The sequence below is a fragment of the Bufo gargarizans genome, chromosome 5 (genome assembly GCF_014858855.1).
Source record: "Bufo gargarizans isolate SCDJY-AF-19 chromosome 5, ASM1485885v1, whole genome shotgun sequence".
Classification (NCBI taxonomy): domain Eukaryota; kingdom Metazoa; phylum Chordata; class Amphibia; order Anura; family Bufonidae; genus Bufo; species Bufo gargarizans.
In genome coordinates this window covers 489,570,933-489,594,636 of record NC_058084.1, presented here as the reverse complement: position 1 = coordinate 489,594,636, position 23,704 = coordinate 489,570,933, and the positions used below count along the sequence as shown (strand labels likewise).

At 44.0% G+C, this 23,704-nt stretch overlaps 1 protein-coding gene across 1 annotated transcript in view; it reads right to left on the bottom strand.

Annotated features, from left to right (window-relative positions):
* GDNF (glial cell derived neurotrophic factor) overlaps positions 1-21,279 on the bottom strand; it is a 35,793-nt gene extending 14,514 nt beyond the window's left edge. The window contains exons 1-2 of the mRNA XM_044294651.1: positions 20,692-21,279; positions 5,344-5,574 (exon numbers count right to left, since the gene is read on the bottom strand). Coding sequence (XP_044150586.1) covers positions 5,344-5,548 — 205 coding nt within the window. The 5' untranslated portion in view covers positions 5,549-5,574; positions 20,692-21,279. The remainder of the gene's footprint in view (positions 1-5,343; positions 5,575-20,691) is intronic.
* Between the last annotated feature and the right edge of the window lie 2,425 nt (positions 21,280-23,704).

Here is a 23,704-nt window from a genome sequence, read left to right as displayed (position 1 = left end):
CAGCACATATACGTAGGCACTGTTTGGGCACTATAATATGCGGCACATATACGTAGGCATTGTTTAGGCACTATACTATACAGCAGATATACGTAGGCACTGTTTGGGCACTATAATATGCGGCACATATACATAGGCACTGTTTGGGCACTATACTATACAGCAGATATACGTAGGCACTGTTTGGGCACTATAATATGCGGCACATATACGTAGGCACTGTTTAGGCACTTTACTATACAGCAGATATACGTAGGCACTGTTTGGGCACTATAATATGCGGCACATATACGTAGGAACTGTTTAGGCACTTTACTATACAGCAGATATACGTAGGCACTGTTTGGGCACTATAATATGCGGCACATATACGTAGGCATTGTTTAGGCACTATACTATACAGCAGATATACATAGGCATTGTTTGGGCACTGTACTGTACAGCACATATACATAGGCATTGTTTGGGCACTGTACTGTACAGCACATATACATAGGCATTGTTTGGGCACTGTACTGTACAGCACATATACATAGGCATTGTTTGGGCACTATAATATGCGGCACATATACATAGGCATTGTTTGGGCACACAGAATATTGTGTTTCCTTATTACATCCGAGTGATTTGCGGATAACAGGGAGACCTATGTAATCTATACAATCTACACCTCCTCAGAGTGACACAAAACTGCGTCCATTCCCTGGAACGTCGTGTCCAGTATTAAATATCCTGGGACTATTAGGCTACATGCACACGACCGTGCTGTTGGATCCGCAAAAAACGGAAGCCGCCTGTGTGCCTTCCGCAATTTGCGGAACGGGCGGCCATTGATATAACTGCCTATTCTTGTCCGTTTTGCGGACAAGAATAGGACATTTTATATTTTTTTCGTGGGGCCGCAGAACGGAGCAACGGATGCAGACAGCACACCGAGTGCTGTCCGCATCTTTTGCGGCCCCATTGAAGTAAATGGGTCCGCAACCGAGCCGCCAAAACAGTGGCTCGGATGCGGACCTAAACAAAGGCCGTGTACATGAGGCCTTACTCTCATCTGACTCGCTACAACTACATCTAAACTATGTTCTCCAGCGGTAACATAAGACACGACCTCCTGGTGAGTCACCGCGGCCTGCGGCCTGTCACCTGGGATCCAGTCTTCTCCCATAGGGTGCTGCATTTCAGAAATTGCATTAAATCATATGTGAAGATTTGAGATTTCCGCCCATGTACCAGCAATGGAGGAGTCCCGACCCGCAGTCCATCAGTGTTAGTCTTTTTGGGGGATAGAACAGTCAATAACGATTTACTGTGTCTCCGAAAAAAGACGAATACTGGTGTAAACCATGACGCCTTCCTCTGGATCAACTCTGCAGGAGAACAGGCTGAACTGGATGGAGCGGGGTCTTCTTTCAGCCTCACAAACTGTGTTACTATGATCTAGAAATCCCATCAACAACAGGAAAACTCTATCAAAATCTCATTATCTATCTAATATCTATCTACAAAAAACAGCTAGAGCAGCAGCACAGTTAGACAATTTCTCAGGGAAAGTAGGCAAATCTTCCACTGTTCAACAATTCCAAAAAATTAGGCAGCACTCCGACATCAAGTAAAAAAAGGTGGTGACCCAATTTATTCCCAGGCTGAAACATTGCCTAGGAATAAATTGGGTCAATACCTTTTTCACTTGATGTCGGAGTGCTGCCTAATTTTTTGGAATTATCTATCTATCTAGAGTCCGGGCTGTTTAGCTCACAGAGCATTGTCTAGACTGGATACAACTGTGCTGGTTTGTTACAATGTATCAGTCTGGAGTCCGGGCTGTTCAGCTCGCAGAGCATTGTCTAGACTGGATACAACTCTGCTAGTTTGTTACAATGTATCAGTCTGGAGTCCGGGCTGTTTAGCTCACAGAGCATTGTCTAGACTGGATACAACTCTGCTAGTTTGTTACACTGTATCAGTCTGGAGTCCGGGCTGTTTAGCTCACAGAGCATTGTCTAGACTAGATACAACTGTGCTAGTTTGTTACAATGTATCAGTCTGGAGTCCGGGCTGTTTAGCTCACAGAGCATTGTCTAGACTAGATACAACTGTGCTAGTTTGTTACAATGTATCAGTCTGGAGCCCGGGCTGTTTAGCTCATAGAGCATTGTCTAGAATAGATACAACTGTGCTAGTTTGTTACAATGTATCAGTCTGGAGTCCGGGCTGTTTAGCTCACAGAGCATTGTCTAGACTAGATACAACTGTGCTAGTTTGTTACAATGTATCAGTCTGGAGTCCGGGCTGTTTAGCTCACAGAGCATTGTCTAGACTAGATACAACTGTGCTAGTTTGTTACAATGTATCAGTCTGGAGCCCGGGCTGTTTAGCTCATAGAGCATTGTCTAGACTGGATACAACTGAGCTAGTTTGTTACAATGTATCAGTCTGGAGTCCGTGCTGTTTAGCTCACAGAGCATTGTCTAGACTGGATACAACTGTGCTAGTTTGTTACAATGTATCAGTCTGGAGTCCGGACTGTTTAGCTCACAGAGCATTGTCTAGACTAGATACAACTGTGCTAGTTTGTTAGAATGTATCAGTCTGGGATCCGGGATGTTTAGCTCACAGAGCATTGTCTAGACTGGATACAACTGTGCTAGTTTGTTTCAATGTATCAGTCTGGAGTCCGGGCTGTTTAGCTCACAGAGCATTGTCTAGAATAGATACAACTGTGCTAGTTTGTTACAATATATCAGTCTGGGGTCTAGGCTCTTAAGCTCACATAGCATTGTCTAGACTGGATACAACTGTGCTAGTTTGTTACAATGTATCAGTCTGGAGTCCGGGCTGTTTAGCTCACAGAGCATTGTCTAGACTGGATACAACTGTGCTAGTTTGTTACAATGTATCAGTCCGGAGTCCAGGCTGTTTAGCTCACAGAGCATTGTCTAGACTGGATACAACTGTGCTAGTTTGTTACAATGTGTTGCAGCCTCTTCATGGTATACTAAGCATAGCGCCATACATTGTATATTGGCTGTGCTTGGTTTTTCAACTGTATCCCATTCACTTGAATTGGACTGAGCTGCACAAAGTCCATGTGACTGATGGACTGGACGTCACAGGCTATCTATCTATCCATCTATCATCTACTGTATCTATCTTTCTATCATATCTATCTCATATCCATCTATCTATCTATCTATCTATCAAATATCTATCTCATATATATATATATATCTACTGTATTATCTATCTATCTATAGAATATTTAGAATCCAGGTGCACAGTGGTTTTATTGTATTGGATGGATTCTGTATTACTGTTACTTTCTATCATTTCTTTGCTTGCTGTCAGGAGCAGAGCCTGGTGTCAGATTTGCCGCCACACATGTCTTTATTACCACCCTGTCCACACAGGCATCAAAGGCCCTGTACATAATGCTGGTGAACATGCCAGAGGCTAATCCAGAGCGGCGGAGCCTCCCCATTTATGTGCAGGGAGGGAATATGACATGAAAGGTGCCGAGGTCAAAGCCTCATTCTTAGTGATTAATAAAGGCTTCTTTCTCCGGCTCATTCACTGATTCTTCGAGTGCAAAAAGACACAGGATTCCTCTTCCTCCAGCTCTAAAGATCTGCTGAAACCGACACGACCCCCGCTATCACCTGTCACCGTATTAAATGACAATGCCTCGGCCCTGTCCACACTCATTCACATCCACTTACCCCAAACACTGAGGCCTCATTCTCACAAGGAGGGTTCCTGACCTTTCTACAACTTACTAATACATTTTATGGCTTGAGTCTTCACTGTTTCTAAGATCTCTGCTGGCTGTCAGTGAATGAGGAAATAATCATGTCCATAGCTAGTTCTGCTCCCAGCTGGGAACTGGATACAATTGTATCCAGTGTAAACAATGCTCTGTGAGCTAAACAGCCTGGACTCCAGACTGATACATTGTAACAAACTAGCAGAGTTGTATCCAGTGTAAACAATGCTCTGTGAGCTAAACAGCCCGGACTCCAGACTGATACATTGTAACAAACTAGCAGAGTTGTATCCAGTCTAGACAATGCTCTGTGAGCTAAACAGCCCGGACTCCAGACTGATACATTGTAACAAACTGAGAGATTTGTGCTGCTGATGGAGTTGAGCTAGCAGAGCATTTTCTAGACTGGATACAACTCTGCTAGTTTGTTACAATGTATCAGTCTGGACTCCAGACTGTTTAGCTCACAGAGCATTGTCTACAACTGTGCTAGTTTGTTTCAATGTATCAGTGTGGAGTCCGGGCTGTTTAGCTCACAGAGCATTGTCTACAACTGTGCTAGTTTGTTTCAATGTATCAGTCTAGAGTCCGGGCTGTTTAGCTCACAGAGCATTGTCTATACAGGATACAACTGTGCTCGTTTGTTACAATGTATCAGTCTGGAGTCCGGGCTGTTTAGCTCACAGAGTATTGTCTAGACTGGATACAACTGTGCTAGTTTGTTACAATGTATCAGTCTGGAGTCCGGGCTGTTTAGCTCATAGAGCATTGTCTAGACTGGATACAACTGTGCTAGTTTGTTACAATGTATCAGTCTGGAGTCCGGGCTGTTTAGCTCATAGAGCATTGTCTAGACTGGATACAACTGTGCTAGTTTGTTACAATGTATCAGTCTGGAGTCCGGGCTGTTTAGCTCACAGAGCATTGTCTAGACTGGATACAACTGTGCTAGTTTGTTACAATGTATCAGTCTGGAGCCCGGGCTGTTTAGCTCATAGAGCATTGTCTAGACTGGATACAACTGTGCTAGTTTGTTACAATGTATCAGTCTGGAGTCCGGGCTGTTTAGCTCACAGAGCATTGTCTAGACTGGATACAACTGTGCTAGTTTGTTACAATGTATCAGTCCGGAGTCCAGGCTGTTTAGCTCACAGAGCATTGTCTAGACTGGATACAACTGTGCTAGTTTGTTACAATGTGTTGCAGCCTCTTCATGGTATACTAAGCATAGCGCCATACATTGTATAGTGGATGTGCTTGGTTTTTCAACTGTATCCCATTCACTTTAATCGGACTGAGCTGCACAAAGTCCATGTGACTGATGGACTGGACGTCACAGGCTGAGGAAGAGGCCGCAGAGCTCACCCGAGGCCCTTTTCAACAGCTGATCGCGAGGGTCCCTGGAGTCAGTCCCCATGGATCAGATACTGATGACCCTTTTTTGAGGATATGGATATTCTGGACAACCCTTTTAAGCTTTATTAGCTTTATTTACATTAAATCAACCCCCCCCCCCCCAAGACTAGGCACCAGGCAGATCTATACATGCACAGTCTGTATATACTCTGTTTGACACTTACAGTTATGTTGGATGCCTTGTTGCCCCTGCACGGCAGTGGGACGCTCAGAATTCGCTGCGTACATTCCCAAAGCCGAGTCCTCGTCTTCCAGCAGGGATTCTTGACTAGATCTCTTCTTACCAGTTGACCAGCTTGAAGGCAACGGGGTGTTGGACACAGATCTCAACAGCAAAATGCAGACAGCCAAGATAGCCCATAACTTCATCTTAGAAAAGCTTCCAAGAAAGGGACCTTCCGGGGGACAAGGAGAAGAAGACATCTTAGTGTCTCAGTTTAGTTATAATGCATCACTTCTTCCTTCTCTAATGCAATTGCCATTAAGTTACATTACTAACCTGGCATCTCCTGATAATTTCTAATGTTAGAATAGATCACTAGGAAATCCCATAATACTCTGATTGGCGGTGGTCTGATTTAGGAGAACCCCCACCAATCCAGAGAACAATGAACCAAACCGGCTGCATGTATAGATGTAGCAGAGCTGAGTTTGGGCACTGCTATTTTATCAGAGACGTCACATACAATACTACACAAAATGCAATTATGTTACATCTGACCAACTCAGCTCTGCTGCATCTGTTAGCTAATGGCTCACATAAAAAATGTGGAAGAGCGCCAGTTGAGCTGATGCGGTGACCATTTGTTTATCCAAGATCGGATTGTGATGGATTAAGATATCAAATGGCTCTTAAAATATTTTCATTTTTCTCATAAATACGAAAACATTGCGATGTAGCAGAGCTAAATATGTTAGTCAATTAGTTCTTTTGTGCATCTAAAAAAGTCGTTATTTAGGTCCTGACTACGAAAAAAGCACATAGAAAGATATAGGATATCCATTCACAGAGGTGGAGCCCAGACGTCACCAGAAGCTATACTGTACCTGTTTCTGATCATACTTGACCCCCTAAACAAAAAATGACCCCCCAGACCAGACGCTATAAATAAGCACACATGCAGGATCCCCAAACACATACAGACCTAAAGAACAGAGCTCCTAAATACAGACCCCAGACCAGATCCCCTAAACTAATACAAGCTCCAGACTGGAACCTCTCAACTAATATAGATGCCCTAAATATAGAGACCACAGTCCAGACCCCCTGAGTAAATATACAACTAAGACCAGGTCCCCTAAACTCATACAGAACCTGTAAAGTAATGCAGACCCCCCTAAATAAAGAGACCCCAGACCAGATATTAGTTTAAAAAAAAATTACAAATCCGGTAATGCAGACCAGACCTATTTATTGAGACCCCAGACCAAACCCCCTAAACTAATACAGGCTGAAGACCAGACCTTCTACATGCTAGACCCCAGACCACATCCCCTAAACTAATACAGGCTGCAGACCAGACCTATTTATTGATATCCCAGACCAAACCCCCTAAACTAATACAGGCTGCAGACCAGACCTACATGTTAGACCCCAGACCACATCCCCTAAACTAATACAGGCTGCAGACCAGACCTCCTGCATACTGAGACCCCAGATCACATCCCCTAAACTAATACAGGCTGCAGACCAGACCTTCTACATGTTAGACCCCAGACCCGATCCCCTAAACTAATACAGGCTGCAGACCAGACCTCCTGCATACTGAGACCCCAGACCACATCCCCTAAACTAATACAGGCTGCAGACCAGACCTCCTACATACTGAGACCCCAGACCAGATCCCCTAAACTAATACAGGCTGCAGACCAGACCTCCTACATACTGAGACCCCAGACCACATCCCCTAAACTAATACAGGCTGCAGACCAGACCTCCTGCATACTGAGACCCCAGACCACATCCCCTAAACTAATACAGGCTGCAGACCAGACCTCCTGCATACTGAGACCCCAGATCACATCCCCTAAACTAATACAGGCTGCAGACCAGACCTTCTACATGTTAGACCCCAGACCCGATCCCCTAAACTAATACAGGCTGCAGACCAGACCTCCTGCATACTGAGACCCCAGACCACATCCCCTAAACTAATACAGGCTGCAGACCAGACCTCCTACATACTGAGACCCCAGACCAGATCCCCTAAACTAATACAGGCTGCAGACCAGACCTCCTGCATACTGAGACCCCAGACCACATCCCCTAAACTAATACAGGCTGCAGACCAGACCTCCTACATACTGAGACCCCAGACCAGATCCCCTAAACTAATACAGGCTGCAGACCAGATCTCCTACATACTGAGACCCCAGACCCGATCCCCTAAACTAATACAGGCTGCAGACCAGACCTCCTACATACTGAGACCCCAGACCAGATCCCCTAAACTAATACAGGCTGCAGACCAGATCTCCTACATACTGAGACCCCAGACCCGATCCCCTAAACTAATACAGGCTGCAGACCAGACCTCCTGCATACTGAGACCCCAGACCACATCCCCTAAACTAATACAGGCTGCAGACCAGACCTCCTACATACTGAGACCCCAGACCAGATCCCCTAAACTAATACAGGCTGCAGACCAGATCTCCTACATACTGAGACCCCAGACCACATCCCCTAAACTAATACAGGCTGCAGACCAGACCTCCTGCATACTGAGACCCCAGACCACATCCCCTAAACTAATACAGGCTGCAGACCAGACCTTCTACATACTGAGACCCCAGACCAGATCCCCTAAACTAATACAGGCTGCAGACCAGATCTCCTACATACTGAGACCCCAGACCACATCCCCTAAACTAATACAGGCTGCAGACCAGACCTCCTACATACTGAAACCCCAGACCACATCCCCTAAACTAATACAAGCTGCAGACCAGACCTCCTACATACTGAAACCCCAGACCACATCCCCTAAACTAATACAGGTTGCAGACCAGACCTTCTACATGTTAGAACCCAGACCACATCCCCTAAACTAATGCAGGCTGCAGACCTCCTACATACTGAGACCCCAGACTAGATCCCCTAAACTAATACAGGCTGCAGACCAGACCTTCCATATGTTAGACCCCAGACCACATCCCCTAAACTAATACAGGCTGCAGACCAGACCTCCTACATGTCAGACCCCAGACCACATCCCCTAAACTAATACAGGCTGCAGACCAGACCTTCTACATACTGAGACCCCAGACCACATCCCCTAAACTAATACAGGTTGCAGACCAGACCTTCTACATGTTAGAACCCAGACCACATCCCCTAAACTAATGCAGGCTGCAGACCTCCTACATACTGAGACCCCAGACTAGATCCCCTAAACTAATACAGGCTGCAGACCAGACCTTCCATATGTTAGACCCCAGACCACATCCCCTAAACTAATACAGGCTGCAGACCAGACCTCCTACATGTCAGACCCCAGACCACATCCCCTAAACTAATACAGGCTGCAGACCAGACCTTCTACATACTGAGACCCCAGACCACATCCCCTAAACTAATACAGGCTGCAGACCAGACCTTCTACATGTTAGACCCCAGACCACATCACCTAAACTAATACAGGCTGCAGACCAGACCTTCCATATGTTAGACCCCAGACCAGGTCCCCTAAACTAATACAGACTGCAGACCAGACCTCCTAAACAAATACAGAGCCCTAAATATAGAGCCCCCAGATCCAATTAACTAATACAGGCTTTCAGACCTTCTACATATTGAGACCCCAGATCAGATCCCCTAAACTAATTCAGGCTGCAGACCAGACCTCCTATATATTGAGACCCAGACCAGATCCCCTATACTAGTAACGGCTGTAGATCAGACCTTCTACATATTGAGACCCCAGGCCAGACCCCCTGAATAATTGCAGACTCTAAATCAAATGCCCTAAATAAGGAAACCCCAGACCAGATATTATTTTAAAAAATTACAATCCTAGACCCTTTAAATAGAGCCCCCAGATCCAATAAACTAATGCAGGCTTCCGATCAGACCACACAGATAGTGTCCCTTTTGATAATTATTGCCACATAGTGCGCTAAAAAATTGCGCCAAGCAAATAGTGTCCCTGACACTAACCGTGTCATAACCATAATGTCCCACAAAAATAATTGTGCTAAACTGATACTGTGCCAGGGTGCCCCCCACAGTCCCAGCCAGAGTGCACTTAGTGATAACGGTGCCCCCATAAGTAATAATATCCCTACTGCGCTCCAGAAGTAATAATGTGCCCGTCCTAGTGATCATGATCCCCTTAGTCCCGTAGTGGTCAGACAAATACAGACCCCCCCACCTACATATTGAGACCTCAGATTAGACCCTTTTAGATAAATCAAAAACCCTAAAAAATAGACCCCTTAAATAAAGAGACTCCAGCCCATACACCTTGAATAAATAAAGATCTGAGATTTCCTAAGCGAATACAATCTGTAGAGCAGACCCCAGACCAAACACCCTAAACTAATACAGACCACTGACCAGACCCTCACAGCTCTTCCAAGAGTTTTCCTCACTTTTTGGGAACCTTCTAGATATTTTATGAGGGTTGGTCTAGTAGTATCTCCTGAGCTTTGTAAGAGCTGGGAGTTGTCTAGCGACCACTTCACTTGCTGTCTGGGCGACCACCATTAGAGCGCATGCACTGTTGGTCACAGGATGTCCTGATGAAGACTGATTTGATTGCTTTGACACGTGAACATGGGGCATTTGATAACCCGAGGGGCTGTGGCGACCGTGCCAATGACCGGACAACATGGTGTCACTTTAAACTGTTGGGAAACTCTAGCAGTCAGTTCACAAAGCGATCGCATGTCCAGAAGAATGCAGTAAAAGCAAAGTTTACACTACCAAAATACTCTGTGTGGGAAACACTAGAGCCGAGTGTATGCAAGGCAAAAATAGCCATCACTCCTGTTGGACTTAACCCCTTCTATCCCTGGAGCACATGGGGATAATCAGCCCCTGCAGAACCTGACCCCATAGGGAGGTGGTCTTCTCTGGAGGTGTACTCCACTGTCCATCCTCCCATGTACATACTGAATTCCCATCTGGTGAACAGGGGGACATCATGAGGACCTCAGAAATAGATGGGGTGCCCACCATATAAAATCTTAAAGGAATTGTCCTTTTTTGATAGAAGGACCCTAAAAAATAAGCTGATCACTTGGTCTCCCTCAGCGATCAGCGTCGATCTTCAGCAGACCTGGCAGAAGGTTTTGATTCCCTTGCAGCGCCAACCACAGGAGAAATGAAGCATTACATGGCGCCCATTGAGACGAATGTAATAGATAATTGTCCTGGGTTCCTCCAGAGAGAGAGGGAGATGCTCTTTGTAGGTATAGTACTTTCCGCACTGGATGGTTACACATGGGGGAGGATGATCCCTTTAAATATAAAAAAAATCCAAATATCTGCTACCCAGGTGAAGCTCGGAGAAGTGTTGTGGGTGCCTAGATCTATGGAGGTTCTCATTCATCCAGGCCTTGGTATATCAGTACTAATAGGTCAGGGCAACCGGACTTATTGTAATTTTTTCTTGAAGACTTTTTGCTGGTCGTCCGACCAGCTTTCTCAATTAGAAGGTCTTGTCCAAAAAAGAATCTGTTTATCATAATCAGGAGAATCTTAGAGGTAAGATGATTGCATTGGTATAACTGAATCAGGTGTGATTAAACTGCCTGGGGAGAGGTGTTAGAACAGCTTTGTAAGTGGCAGACAATAGATGTCTCGCCTCTATTTAAGCTCGGTTTCTCCAATTTAACGTAACTATCTCCTTTCTCGCCTCTTATGAACCATCCTCCTGCAATATAGGCGCCATCGACAACCATATTACTAACAGGAATGAGAACTTCTTGAATTTTTGTCTTCTGTTGGTTGGCGATTGAAAATGGATCCGCCCTATGTATCTATGGCTATACGCATACACTACGGCAGATGTAGCAGTGCTGATATTGTGATGTAGCTCTGTAATTCTACATGCACTGCGTTTGGCTCGCCAGCAGATACCAGTTGTGCTCATGACAATCTTGGCTCTGCTACATCTTCATGTGTTGTATGGAGGAAACTATCGTGCATTTGGCGATATACCCTGCGTTGTTTTTTTTTCAGGATTAGCCTCAATGTAGCGGGGAGGACAGGTTTCACGTCTTACCATTTCACCCATCTTGCTGGGATTGCAGATCCTTCTGCCTGTGGTTTGTAACTGGAGATGTAGAGTTAATCTCAGCAGAACCTGTCACACGCGGAGACATTACCCAGCGCCGCGCGGACTGTTTAAACAAGCCCTATACCTTCCCAGCCCCGGACAAATGAGCAAGATTAATTTTGCTGCTACTATTTTTAAGCGTGTGGCTGGGAAAAACGTACGGGACCTGACACACGAGCAGCGCCACGGCCTATGACGCCTGGACCGACCAATCATTATATCTTATAAATGACTAGATATTCCCTTCCCCCAATTCTGGCATTTCACACCCCATCTTAAAGAAAGATTTTTTCAGCTATCTTCCAAAACAGCGCCACACCTGTCTACAGGCTGCGTGCGATATTGCAGCTCCACTACCGTTTCTATGCCGGACACAACCCATGGACAGGTGTGGCGCTGCTTTCACGAGAAGGCAATCATGTTTTGTGCCATGTCTTAAAGGGGTTGTACAAACTTCAGTAAAACTTAAAGAGGTCTTCACAGCCAGGTGCCCTCCTGATATTGAGCTTTTTGTAGGGAGTTTTGTCATATGCACCCCTGGACCAAATGTAACTGCCATGGGGAGCCGCCAACAAGACCTTTCATGTCGCTGCATTTGGCATGGCACCCACTGAAATCTGTTCCATCCAGCCGGGACTAATAAAAAGAGAGAGTTGTGCTGCTACTGCTTTCTTGACTGATACACTGTAGCAAACACATCAGGCTTCCATTCACTGAAAGCAAGCAGAGTTTTTGAAAATGGCAAGGAACTGAAACATAAAGTTGTGAACTTTCAATTAGTCGTCGCTTACGTTTTTTTTTTTTTTGCAGAAGACTGAACCATCCCTTCAAGCCGTCGGGGACAGACTGACGGACAGGACCCCCGCGGTTACTGGATTAAGACGAACGACTAGTGGAGCTCAGGGCGGCCCCCAGATTACAGCTAATGATCCGTTGTCACCGTCACTGACATGTAGCAGTGATCAAACAGACGGGTGACAGGGGGGACACAGCGCAGACAAATGAGCACAAAACCAAGACCCCCCCGAGCAAATAACCCCCGTGCCCTCCATCCACAACCCTCAAGTCTTACTTCCCCTTCTCCAGTCTCAATTCTAGCCATGCTGGAAAACAATTGGGCATTGACTATTGTGCAGGGGGTGCAACTGCTCATCTGGAAGGTATAGCGCCCCCTATGGATCGTGGATGTGTACAGAAGGGAGGGGGCCTCCAGTGCCAGGATGGAGCTCCCTACTGGTGCTGGCCAACGCACCACACAAAGCCCCCCCGGCTCCGATTTTTACCCCCTTCTATTGGTGGTGGTCTGATGGGCACATAGAGGCAGGGGTGTAGCTATGGGGGGTGTCTGGTGACTGGAGGGGGCCAAGGACTACTCTACCCTTCCCCCACCTACCTTGTGCCATTCTTACAATGTCCAGATGGGCAAACCCCTTTAAATCTGTTTGTGCCACATATGTCATGTCACCGAAAGCATTAAAGGGGTATTCTGGATAGGGGGTATATAACTATTATATTGGTGGGGGTCCTACCTACTGTTGAGAGAACAGGGACCCCCAAAATGAATGGACCGTTAGGTCGAGCACATGGCACTAGTGGTCCCAGTGGTAGGACCCCCACCCATCTAATAGTTCTCCCCTATCCACATAACCGGAATACCCCTTTAACCCTGAGCAGACATGAAAACCTCTTACCATATAAGATGATTTCTCTGCACCTGTCACTTTACACCAAGCAGCATGAATGCTAGTAGTCCTGATACACCAAACCTGCACATACAGATGTAGCAGAGCTGAGTTTGTCATCTGTTACGGAGCTACATCTTCTAGGAATCTATACACTTCAGTGGAGCTGCACGGCAATACCAGACACAACCCATGGACAGCAGCCATCTTTTTTTTTTCTAAACCTGTACAACCCCTTTAATTATAGGACCTTTGTATAGTAGTTTTATCATCATGCAGGGGGAGGGGGGCAAAGGAAAAGGAATGGACTTATGTGACTCTAATCTAGGTCAGGAAAGTCTGGCCTAGGTTTTCTATTGATATATTATACAGATGTAGCAACGCTGTGTTGGTCAGGTGTAGCAGAGCTGAGTTAGTCACTCAATGCACCTCAATGGGAAGATTTGCTAAGCAGAATGTGTCGGAGTTCTCTAAAAACGTGGAGTATGAAAAAGGTGCAGGAGGAGTTGTAAAAAGCGTTAAATTTATGAATGGCCCGCGTAATTTTGGGGGCAAATATTGATGTGAATGAAGGGAGAAGCGGAGGGGTCTGCAAGGCAAATGTATCATCCCATAAGCACCATGTCGATACATTGTCACATAAGCCGATACATTGTGTGACGTTATCGATACATCGTCCATGATGTATTATCTGAGGTTTTACATGGGACTGCCGGAGACTTATCCCAATGCCGTGCAACCCTAAAGAGTTCAGCGACAAGATCAGCTCTGCTTCATCTGCACGACCTGCGGCACGTATATCTGATTCTATGGCGTGGATTCTGACGCTTCTGATATTCTTGCCTCGTCCACAAATCTGGGTCTGTTTATTGAGAAAAAAAGAGAACCACATGTGCGCGCTCGGGGGGGAGCGGGGGGGGGGGGGTATTTTTGTGTTTTGAAACACTATACTTTAATGAAAGCCACTTGTGCTGCCCCCTCCCAGCTTTGCGTTGCACGGTTTGGCGGTAAGAAACGTATACATTGGTATGGGAGGTTACAACCGAGAGGCTGAAACGCACGGTGTCAAACTGTATCAATATATTCATCCTGGAGTCAAGTTTTTAAAAAATTCTGTTCAGCAGTTCCTGGTAAAGCTGGGTGACATGTGTCTGACTGGATAAAGACAAAAGACTGCATTCCAAGGGGGTCCCCCTGAACTAACCAAAGCAGAGAGAGAGCCCCTCTGTGCATTGTAGGGAGGGTCCATAGAGTTCAGCGAATGGCCTTTTTTTACAGCTCACCAAGCACAGCGCCGTACATTGTATAGTGGCTGTTTTTGGTATTGCAGCTCAGTCCCATTCACTTGACCATGTGACTGATGAGCGTGACATCACTGGCCCAGAAAGAGGCCGCAGCGCACGCCAGAGAGCCACATCCTCTTTAAATGGCAGATGGGCGGGGGTGCCGGGAATCGGACCCCTGCCGATCCAATACTGATGATGACCATCCAATATCAAAATCTCGGAAGACCCCTTTATTGACCTAGGACAGGGATCAGCAGCCTTCAGCACTCCAGCTGTGGTGAAACTACAACACCCTGCATGCACACATGCTTGGCTGTTCTTGTAACTCCCATAGAATTGAATGGAGCATGCTGGGAGTGGTAGTTTCACCGCAGCTGGAGTGCCGAAAGTTGCTGATCCCTGACCTAGAACTTAAAGGACTTTTCATAAGGAGAACCACTTCTCTGCTTTTGACCCCTCTCTGCCGCAAAGTTCCATCTATTACATGGTTTCCTATCCATATAAATGGGCGCCACGCAGTACCACATTGTTCCTGTAGTGGCCGCTATAGGAAAAAGTGCTTTCAGTTTTAGCTATCAGATCGGTGTCGATCATCTGATCACCAGCACATATTTTTTAGCCAGGCACCGAATCTTTACCCAGACTGACCCTCTAACCACCAGACCGACTCTTTGGGCTATGTTCACACATAGCAAATTTGTTACAAAAATGGATTTTCTATAGACGCGAATAGGGCTATTTCTGCAGCAGGTGCGCAGATTTCTGCACATTTAAATGTATGGGACAGTCACAGAAATGTCTGCAATAAATCTGAACTTAACCCTTATTGTGCTGCTATTCTACGGGGCGGTCTGCCACATGTGAGCTTAACCCTTAATGTGCTGCTATTCTACGGGGCGGTCTGCCACATGTGAGCTTAACCCTTAATGTGCTGCTATTCTACGGGGCAGATAGCCCCTCTGGCACCAAGGGCTTGCATCATCTATGTAGATCGGCCGCATCATGTACCTATAGTTTTAGACTGGAGAGGCGTGTATCTTTCAGCACTGCTACGTCTGTTAATTGTGAACAGTAGTGCATTAACAGCATCTTATTCATGCAGAATAGTCTATTATTTGGGACTTTTAGATTAATGGGGTCTGGAGGGGGACACTTTGCTAGCCTGTATTATGCAGCTCGAGATATTATATAGTTGAATTTTCTCAAAGTGCTAAAAAATCTATAGTATTTTCCTGGATATTAATGGTCCAGTGTGTCATTTGATAAGTGTACTTCCATAATCTGGCCACAAGAGGGCAGGAGAGAACAATCCCTATGATTACTACACTGATCAATTCTTTTAGTAGATGGTGAGGAATTCTTCAGTCTGGATTTCTGGCCGGGGGTTATTGCTGTGTGGATTCCCCCTGATCAGCAGTCATCACCGGGGGGACCCGTGGCTAAACCACCCATTGTTGCAATTTTCATTAGAATCAACAGGCATCAACTGATCCGGAGCAGATTGCTGCAGCCCTTGTTTGGGGTGTATTTACATGAGTCCGTTTTAATTGTATTTATTTGCAGATCTCGTTCATAATTGTACAAAAATTGCGTCACTTTTGCTGCAGTTTTTGCAGCAAATATAAAAATGGTGGCAAAAAAACAAAACGCCACAAAAAGAACGTAAATTTAAATAGACCCTTAGGACTCATGCACACGACTGTATGTATTTTGCGGTCGGCAAAAAATATGAATTGCGGAATAATAGAACAGTCCTATCCTTGTCCGTAATGCGGAAACGGAATGCACACGTTTTTTTGTGGCCCCGTTGAAGAGAATGATTCCGCATACGGGCCGTAATAAAACCGGACGGACGCGGAAACAAAATACGTTGGTATGCATGAGCCCTAATGGAGTGGATCCTGAGCAGAGGACCTTAACATGTCCTTACCTGTACACAGGTGCACATGTAGCAGAGCAGAAGTTGTCATATAGCACATCTCTGAGGTTTTACATAGGACTGCAGCTACACACACACACTACACTGCAATGTCAGTAAGGCAGGAGGATATAGAATTTTACTACTGTACAGGTATCAGTACAAAACCTGAGCAAATCAAGATAATGTGATTGCTGACGTTATATCCACTAGATGTTACATTTGTCATTCATTTCATCAAGATAAGTTCCTTTGCAGTCCCATGTAAAAGCAGCAATCTGCTACAAGGGCTTTCCTGCTGGGGACTTCTAGTCTAGCCACAGGTTGTCGATGCGGACTGATCTGGATCCTGACATTTTATCTTCCTTCAGAATATGGGATTTCCATCTATTCCACATTACTGCTGCTCCTGGCTTTATTACTCTCAGGCCTTGTTCACACTTCAGTTATTTCCATCAGTTATTGTGAGCCAAAAGGTGCGGATCAAAAACACGGAACAGGTGCAGATCTTTCCCTTATACCTTATCTCTGAGGCTTCCCTACTGATTTTGGCTCACAATAACGGCTAACGCACACGACCGTTGCTGTTTCGCGGTCCACAAATTGCAGATCCGCAAAACACGGATACTGGCCGCGTGCAGCCCGCATTTTGCAGAACGGCACGGCCGGCCCCTAATAGAACAGTCCTTTCCTTGTCCCGTAATGCGGACAATCATAGGACATGTTCTATTTTTTTGGGACATACGGACACGGAACGCACACAGAGTCATTTCCATTTTTTTCGCGGCCCCCATTGAAGTGAACGGTTCTGCACACGGAATGGACAAGAACAAAAAAAAATATGTTCATGTGAATGAGCCCTAACTGATGGAGATAACTGACCCTATAACTGAAGTGTGAAAACCCCTTTGCATTGTTTGTTTTGCATTTTGCACTTGATACAATGTTTCACACGAGGCTCGTGAACTGATGCATTCTACATATTCGGCGGTTAGGTTTGTGATACATTGTTACATTTTAGGGGTGAGTACCGGATATAGTTTCACATTGGGCTTGACCGCATACAGTGTACATGTAAGGCTGCGTTCACATCACATTTTTGTCCCAGGTGTAATGTAAACACATGACTTATACAATAAACGGACGCCTCCTCCGCCTCCTCCATACAGTGGCGTCCGTCATAAGCAAAAAAAAAACGATTTAACCTGCACTTTTTTCTGCTGGACTCTAAAGGATGGAGGCCGCAGTGTACTAAAGATGGTCAGCCCCTCAGATGACTTTCACACTGCACATATAAGTATACACCGTCCTCAGTTACACTGTGCGGTATACGTTATTTTACTGGAGACCATCGTGTGGAATCGTGTAAGGTGCTGCGCTATTCCGTACGTCATATAACGGACTAGCGGAGGCTGTAAGGACACCCCCCTTGGCCTCCGCCTATGGATACGTTTGATGTATGTGCTGGGAACTTTCAGTGTGAAAGCAGCCTCGGGCTTCTAAAATGCGAGTGCTTGATACATTGTTACGTTAGGGTTTTTACATATGAATATTGATACAGTGTTTCATCCTAGGCTTCTGACATATAAGTATGTGATGTACTATTAGGCATTGGGGTCACGAAATGTTAGCAGTTGGTACAGTGTTACATGCTAGGGCTGTTATATGTTAGTATACATTGTTACATGCTAGGGTTGTTATATGTTAGTATACATTGTTACATGCTAGGGCTGTTATATGTTAGTATACAGTGTTACATGCTAGGGCTGTTATATGTTAGTATACATTGTTACATGCTAGGGCTGTTATATGTTAGTATACATTGTTACATGCTAGGGCTGTTATATGTTAGTATACATTGTTACATGCTAGGGCTGTTATATGTTAGTATACATTGTTACATGCTAGGGCTGTTATATGTTAGTATACATTGTTACATGCTAGGGCTGTTATATGTTAGTATACAGTGTTACATGCTAGGGCTGTTATATGTTAGTATACATTGTTACATGTTAGGGTTGTTATATGTTAGTATACATTGTTACATGCTAGGGCTGTTATATGTTAGTATACATTGTTACATGCTAGGGCTGTTATATGTTAGTATACAGTGTTACATGCTAGGGCTGTTATATGTTAGTATACATTGTTACATGCTAGGGCTGTTATATGTTAGTATACAGTGTTACATGCTAGGGCTGTTATATGTAGTATACAGTGTTACATGCTAGGGCTGTTATATGTTAGTATACATTGTTACATGCTAGGGCTGTTATATGTTAGTATACAGTGTTACATGCTAGGGCTGTTATATGTTAGTATACAGTGTTACATGCTAGGGCTGTTATATGTTAGTATACATTGTTACATGCTAGGGCTGTTATAGTTAGTATACATTGTTACTGCTAGGGCTGTTATATGTTAGTATACATTGTTACATGCTAGGGCTGTTATATGTTAGTATACATTGTTAATGCTAGGGCTGTTATATGTTAGTATACATTGTTACATGCTAGGGCTGTTATATGTTAGTATACATTGTTACATGCTAGGGATGTTATATGTTAGTATACATTGTTACATGCTAGGGCTGTATATGTTAGTATACATTGTTACATGCTAGGGCTGTTATATGTTAGTATACAGTGTTACATGCTAGGGCTGTTATATGTTAGTATACATGTTACATGCTAGGGCTGTTATATGTTAGTATACATTGTTACATGCTAGGGCTGTATATGTTAGTATACATTGTTACATGCTAGGGCTGTTATATGTTAGTATACATTGTTACATGCTAGGGCTGTTATATGTTAGTATACATTGTTACATGCTAGGGCTGTTATATGTTAGTATACAGTGTTACATGCTAGGGCTGTTATATGTTAGTATACAGTGTTACATGCTAGGGCTGTTATATGTTAGTATACAGTGTTACATGCTAGGGCTGTTATATGTTAGTATACAGTGTTACATGCTAGGGCTGTTATATGTTAGTATACATTGTTACATGCTAGGGCTGTTATATGTTAGTATACATTGTTACATGCTAGGGCTGTTATATGTTAGTATACATTGTTACATGCTAGGGCTGTTATATGTTAGTATACATTGTTACATGCTAGGGTTGTTATATGTTAGTATACATTGTTACATGTTAGGGTTGTTATATGTTAGTATACATTGTTACATGTTAGGGCTGTTATATGTTAGTATACAGTGTTACATGCTAGGGCTGTTATATGTTAGTATACATTGTTACATGCTAGGGTTGTTATATGTTAGTATACAGTGTAACATGCTAGGGCTGTTATATGTTAGTATACATTGTTACATGTTAGGGCTGTTATATGTTAGTATACATTGTTACATGCTAGGGCTGTTATATGTTAGTATACATTGTTACATGCTAGGGCTGTTATATGTTAGTATACAGTGTTACATGCTAGGGCTGTTATATGTTAGTATACAGTGTTACATGCTAGGGCTGTTATATGTTAGTATACATTGTTACATGCTAGGGCTGTTATATGTTAGTATACATTGTTACATGCTAGGGCTGTTATATGTTAGTATACATTGTTACATGCTAGGGCTGTTATATGTTAGTATACATTGTTACATGCTAGGGTTGTTATATGTTAGTATACATTGTTACATGTTAGGGTTGTTATATGTTAGTATACATTGTTACATGTTAGGGCTGTTATATGTTAGTATACATTGTTACATGCTAGGGCTGTTATATGTTAGTATACATTGTTACATGCTAGGGCTGTTATATGTTAGTATACATTGTTACATGCTAGGGTTTTTACATCTGGCTGAGTATTTGAGGCTTCTTACAAGAGGATGTGATACATTACTACATTTTAAGGATGTTGTATTTTAGCAACAGGGTTATTATATGACAGTATTAGTTACATTGTTGCACATTAGGTTAGTTATAGGTCAGTATTAGTTACATTCTTACACATTAGGGTTGTTATATGTTCATATCTGATACTTTGTTACATGCTATAGCTGTTACTTGTTCCTATTTGAAGCGCGGTGTCCTGTTAGAGCTTATTCCATGTGATACATTGTTATGTGTTACGGTTGCTACAGGTTGATACTTGATCAATTTATTACTGCCCTTACGTGTGCGTTAACTGATACATTGTGACAAGTTAGAACATGCTACAATGTCATGTGCTTGGCTCCCATTCTAGATTCACTCAGTGTTTTAGAGAAGTTTTTGATACATGGCGGCTTGTGGTATTGTGATACATTGTTGCGCCTTAGTTATGAATACATTGTTGCATGTTAGTTTGGTGGCTGGGTGTATAGGTAAGACACCTACCGTTTGTCTGGCCTCTCTAGCCCTAAGATGGACATGAATCCAACCTCCTGAGGATGAGTGACCTGCTGGGAGTCCAGGGATCCTGACAACTTGTCCTGGGGGAGAGCAAAGACCAAATCACAAGGCTGGGCAGGTGGGCTGAGGCTCAGCAGACCTGTCCCTGAAATGAAGCAGCTGCTGTGTCCTCCTTCCCTCCAGTGATCAGCAGGAGAAGAGACAGCAGCAGTTCTGCAGAGTGCAGCTCTGGATGCTACAATCCTGCTGAGGAATCCAAGGATCACACACCATCAACAACTGTGGGGAGTCAAATGAAGACATGGGGGCTCCTGTAACAGCAGCTGGGCCAGGGACAACCACAGAGGGGGCCAAACAGCTGAGCCTGGGCACCACAAGGACTCTAGACTGGTGCAAAGCAAGACTTTCTCCAGGGTAAGATCCAAGTGGAATGTGTAGAGATGGATGACTTCTGCAATGCAAACTCCTTCCAGTTTGAAGAAGAAGAAGAGGAAGAAGAAGAAGCCTCCTAATCCTGCAGGGTCCTGGGCTGGAGGCTCTACCTGCACAATGCACTCACAAGCTGGAGGGCAGATGTGCTGCACTCTGCACATGAAAGGGAATATTTGCCAAGACAAGAAGCAGGGGGAATGGATTTATAGGCTCCCTGGGTGTGACTACTCCTCCAGCCCTCCTCTGATTGGCTCCCCTGCACATCCAGGACCTCTCCAGAGTTTCTGAATATCTGCTGGGTGAAGTCAGGCTCTAAAACCATGCAGCTCTGGATGCATGCAGGCATGGCACAAGGGTGGCATCTCCTCTGCACTGACCTCAGGGGCATTTCCCTGCCACGGCTGCCATCCTGGCAGTGTCTGGGAGTGGATGCCCAGCACCTCGGATTTCCATACACCCTCCTAGGACAATCCCTGTGACTTCCTGCAGGACCCAGGACAAGTCAATGTTCTGCTGCTGAGGACACAATGCAAATCAGTGACAGAAGAGGAGCAAACAGAGGGAAATGAGGCAGGAAACAGGGTCCCCTGCCAAGGATTCAGTGCAAAAGTCTTCACACTGTGTGAGAGCTCATATCTATCTCATATCTATTATCTATCATCTATCTAATATCTATCTATCTATCTATCTCCTATCTAATATCTATCTATCTCCTATCTATCTTCCATCTATCTCATATCTATCTATCTATCTATCTATCTATCTATCTATCTATTATCTATCTATCTATCTCATATCTATCTATCTATCTATCTCCTATCTATCTATCTATCTATCTTATATCTATCTATTATCTCTTTTTTCAATATTCTAGTATCTCTTTATATATATATATATATATATATATATATATATATATATATATACAGACGTGGACAAAATTGTTGGTACCCTTTGGTCAATGAAAGAAAAAGTCACAATGGTCACAGAAATAACTTTAATCTGACAAAAGTAATAATAAATTAAAATTCTATAAATGTTAACCAATGAAAGTCAGACATTGTTTTTCAACCATGCTTCAACAGAATTATGTAAAAAAATAAACTCATGAAACAGGCATGGACAAAAATGATGGTACCCCTAACTTAATATTTTGTTGCGCAACCTTTTGAGGCAATCACTGCAATCAAACGCTTCCTGTAACTGTCAATGAGACATCTGCACCTCTCAGCAGGTATTTTGGCCCACTCCTCATGAGCAAACTGCTCCAGTTGTGTCCGGTTTGAAGGGTGCCTTTTCCAGACTGCATGTTTCAGCTCCTTCCAAAGATGCTCAATAGGATTGAGGTCAGGGCTCATAGAAGGCCACTTTAGAATAGTCCAATTTTTTCCTCTTAGCCATTCTTGGGTGTTTTTAGCGGTGTGTTTTGGGTCATTGTCCTGTTGCAAGACCCATGACCTGCGACTGAGACCAAGCTTTCTGACACTGGCTAGTACATTTCTCTCTAGAATTCCTTGATAGTCTTGAGATTTCATTGTACCCTGCACAGATTCAAGACACCCTGTGCCAGACGCAGCAAAGCAGCCCCAGAACATAACAGAGCCTCCTCCATGTTTCACAGTAGGGACAGTGTTCTTTTCTTGATATGCTTCATTTTTTCGTCTGTGAACATACAGCTGATGTGCCTTGGCAAAAACTTCGATTTTTGTCTCATCTGTCCACAGGACATTCTCCCAGAAGCTTTGTGGCTTGTCAACATGTAGTTTGGCATATTCCAGTCTTGCTTTTTTATGATTCGTTTTCAACAATGGTGTCCTCCTTGGTCGTCTCCCATGTAGTCCACTTTGGCTCAAACAACGACGGATGGTGCGATCTGACACTGATGTTCCTTGAGCATGAAGTTCACCTTGAATCTCTTTAGAAGTCTTTCTAGGCTCTTTTGTTACCATTCGGATTATCCGTCTCTTAGATTTGTCATCAATTTTCCTCCTGCGGCCACGTCCAGGGAGGTTGGCTACAGTCCCATGGATCTTAAACTTATGAATAATATGTGCAACTGTACTCACAGGAACATCTAGTTGCTTGGAGATGGTCTTATAGCCTTTACCTTTAACATGCTTGTCTATAATTTTCTTTCTGATCTCTTGAGACAGCTCTTTCCTTTGCTTCCTCTGGTCCATGTCGAGTGTGGTACACACCATATCACCAAACAACACAGTGATTACCTGGAGCCATATATATAGGCCCAATGGCTGATTACAAGGTTGTAGACACCTGTGATGCTAATTAGTGGACACACCTTGAATTAACATGTCCCTTTGGTCACATTATGTTCTGTGTTTTCTAGGGGTACCATCATTTTTGTCCATGCCTGTTTCATGAGTTTATTTTTTTACATAATTCTGTTGAAGCATGGTTGAAAAACAATGTCTGACTTTCATTGGTTAACATTTATAGAATTTTAATTTATTATTACTTTTGTCAGATTAAAGTTATTTCTGTGACCATTGTGACTTTTTCTTTCATTGACCAAAGGGTACCAACAATTTTGTCCACGTCTGTATAT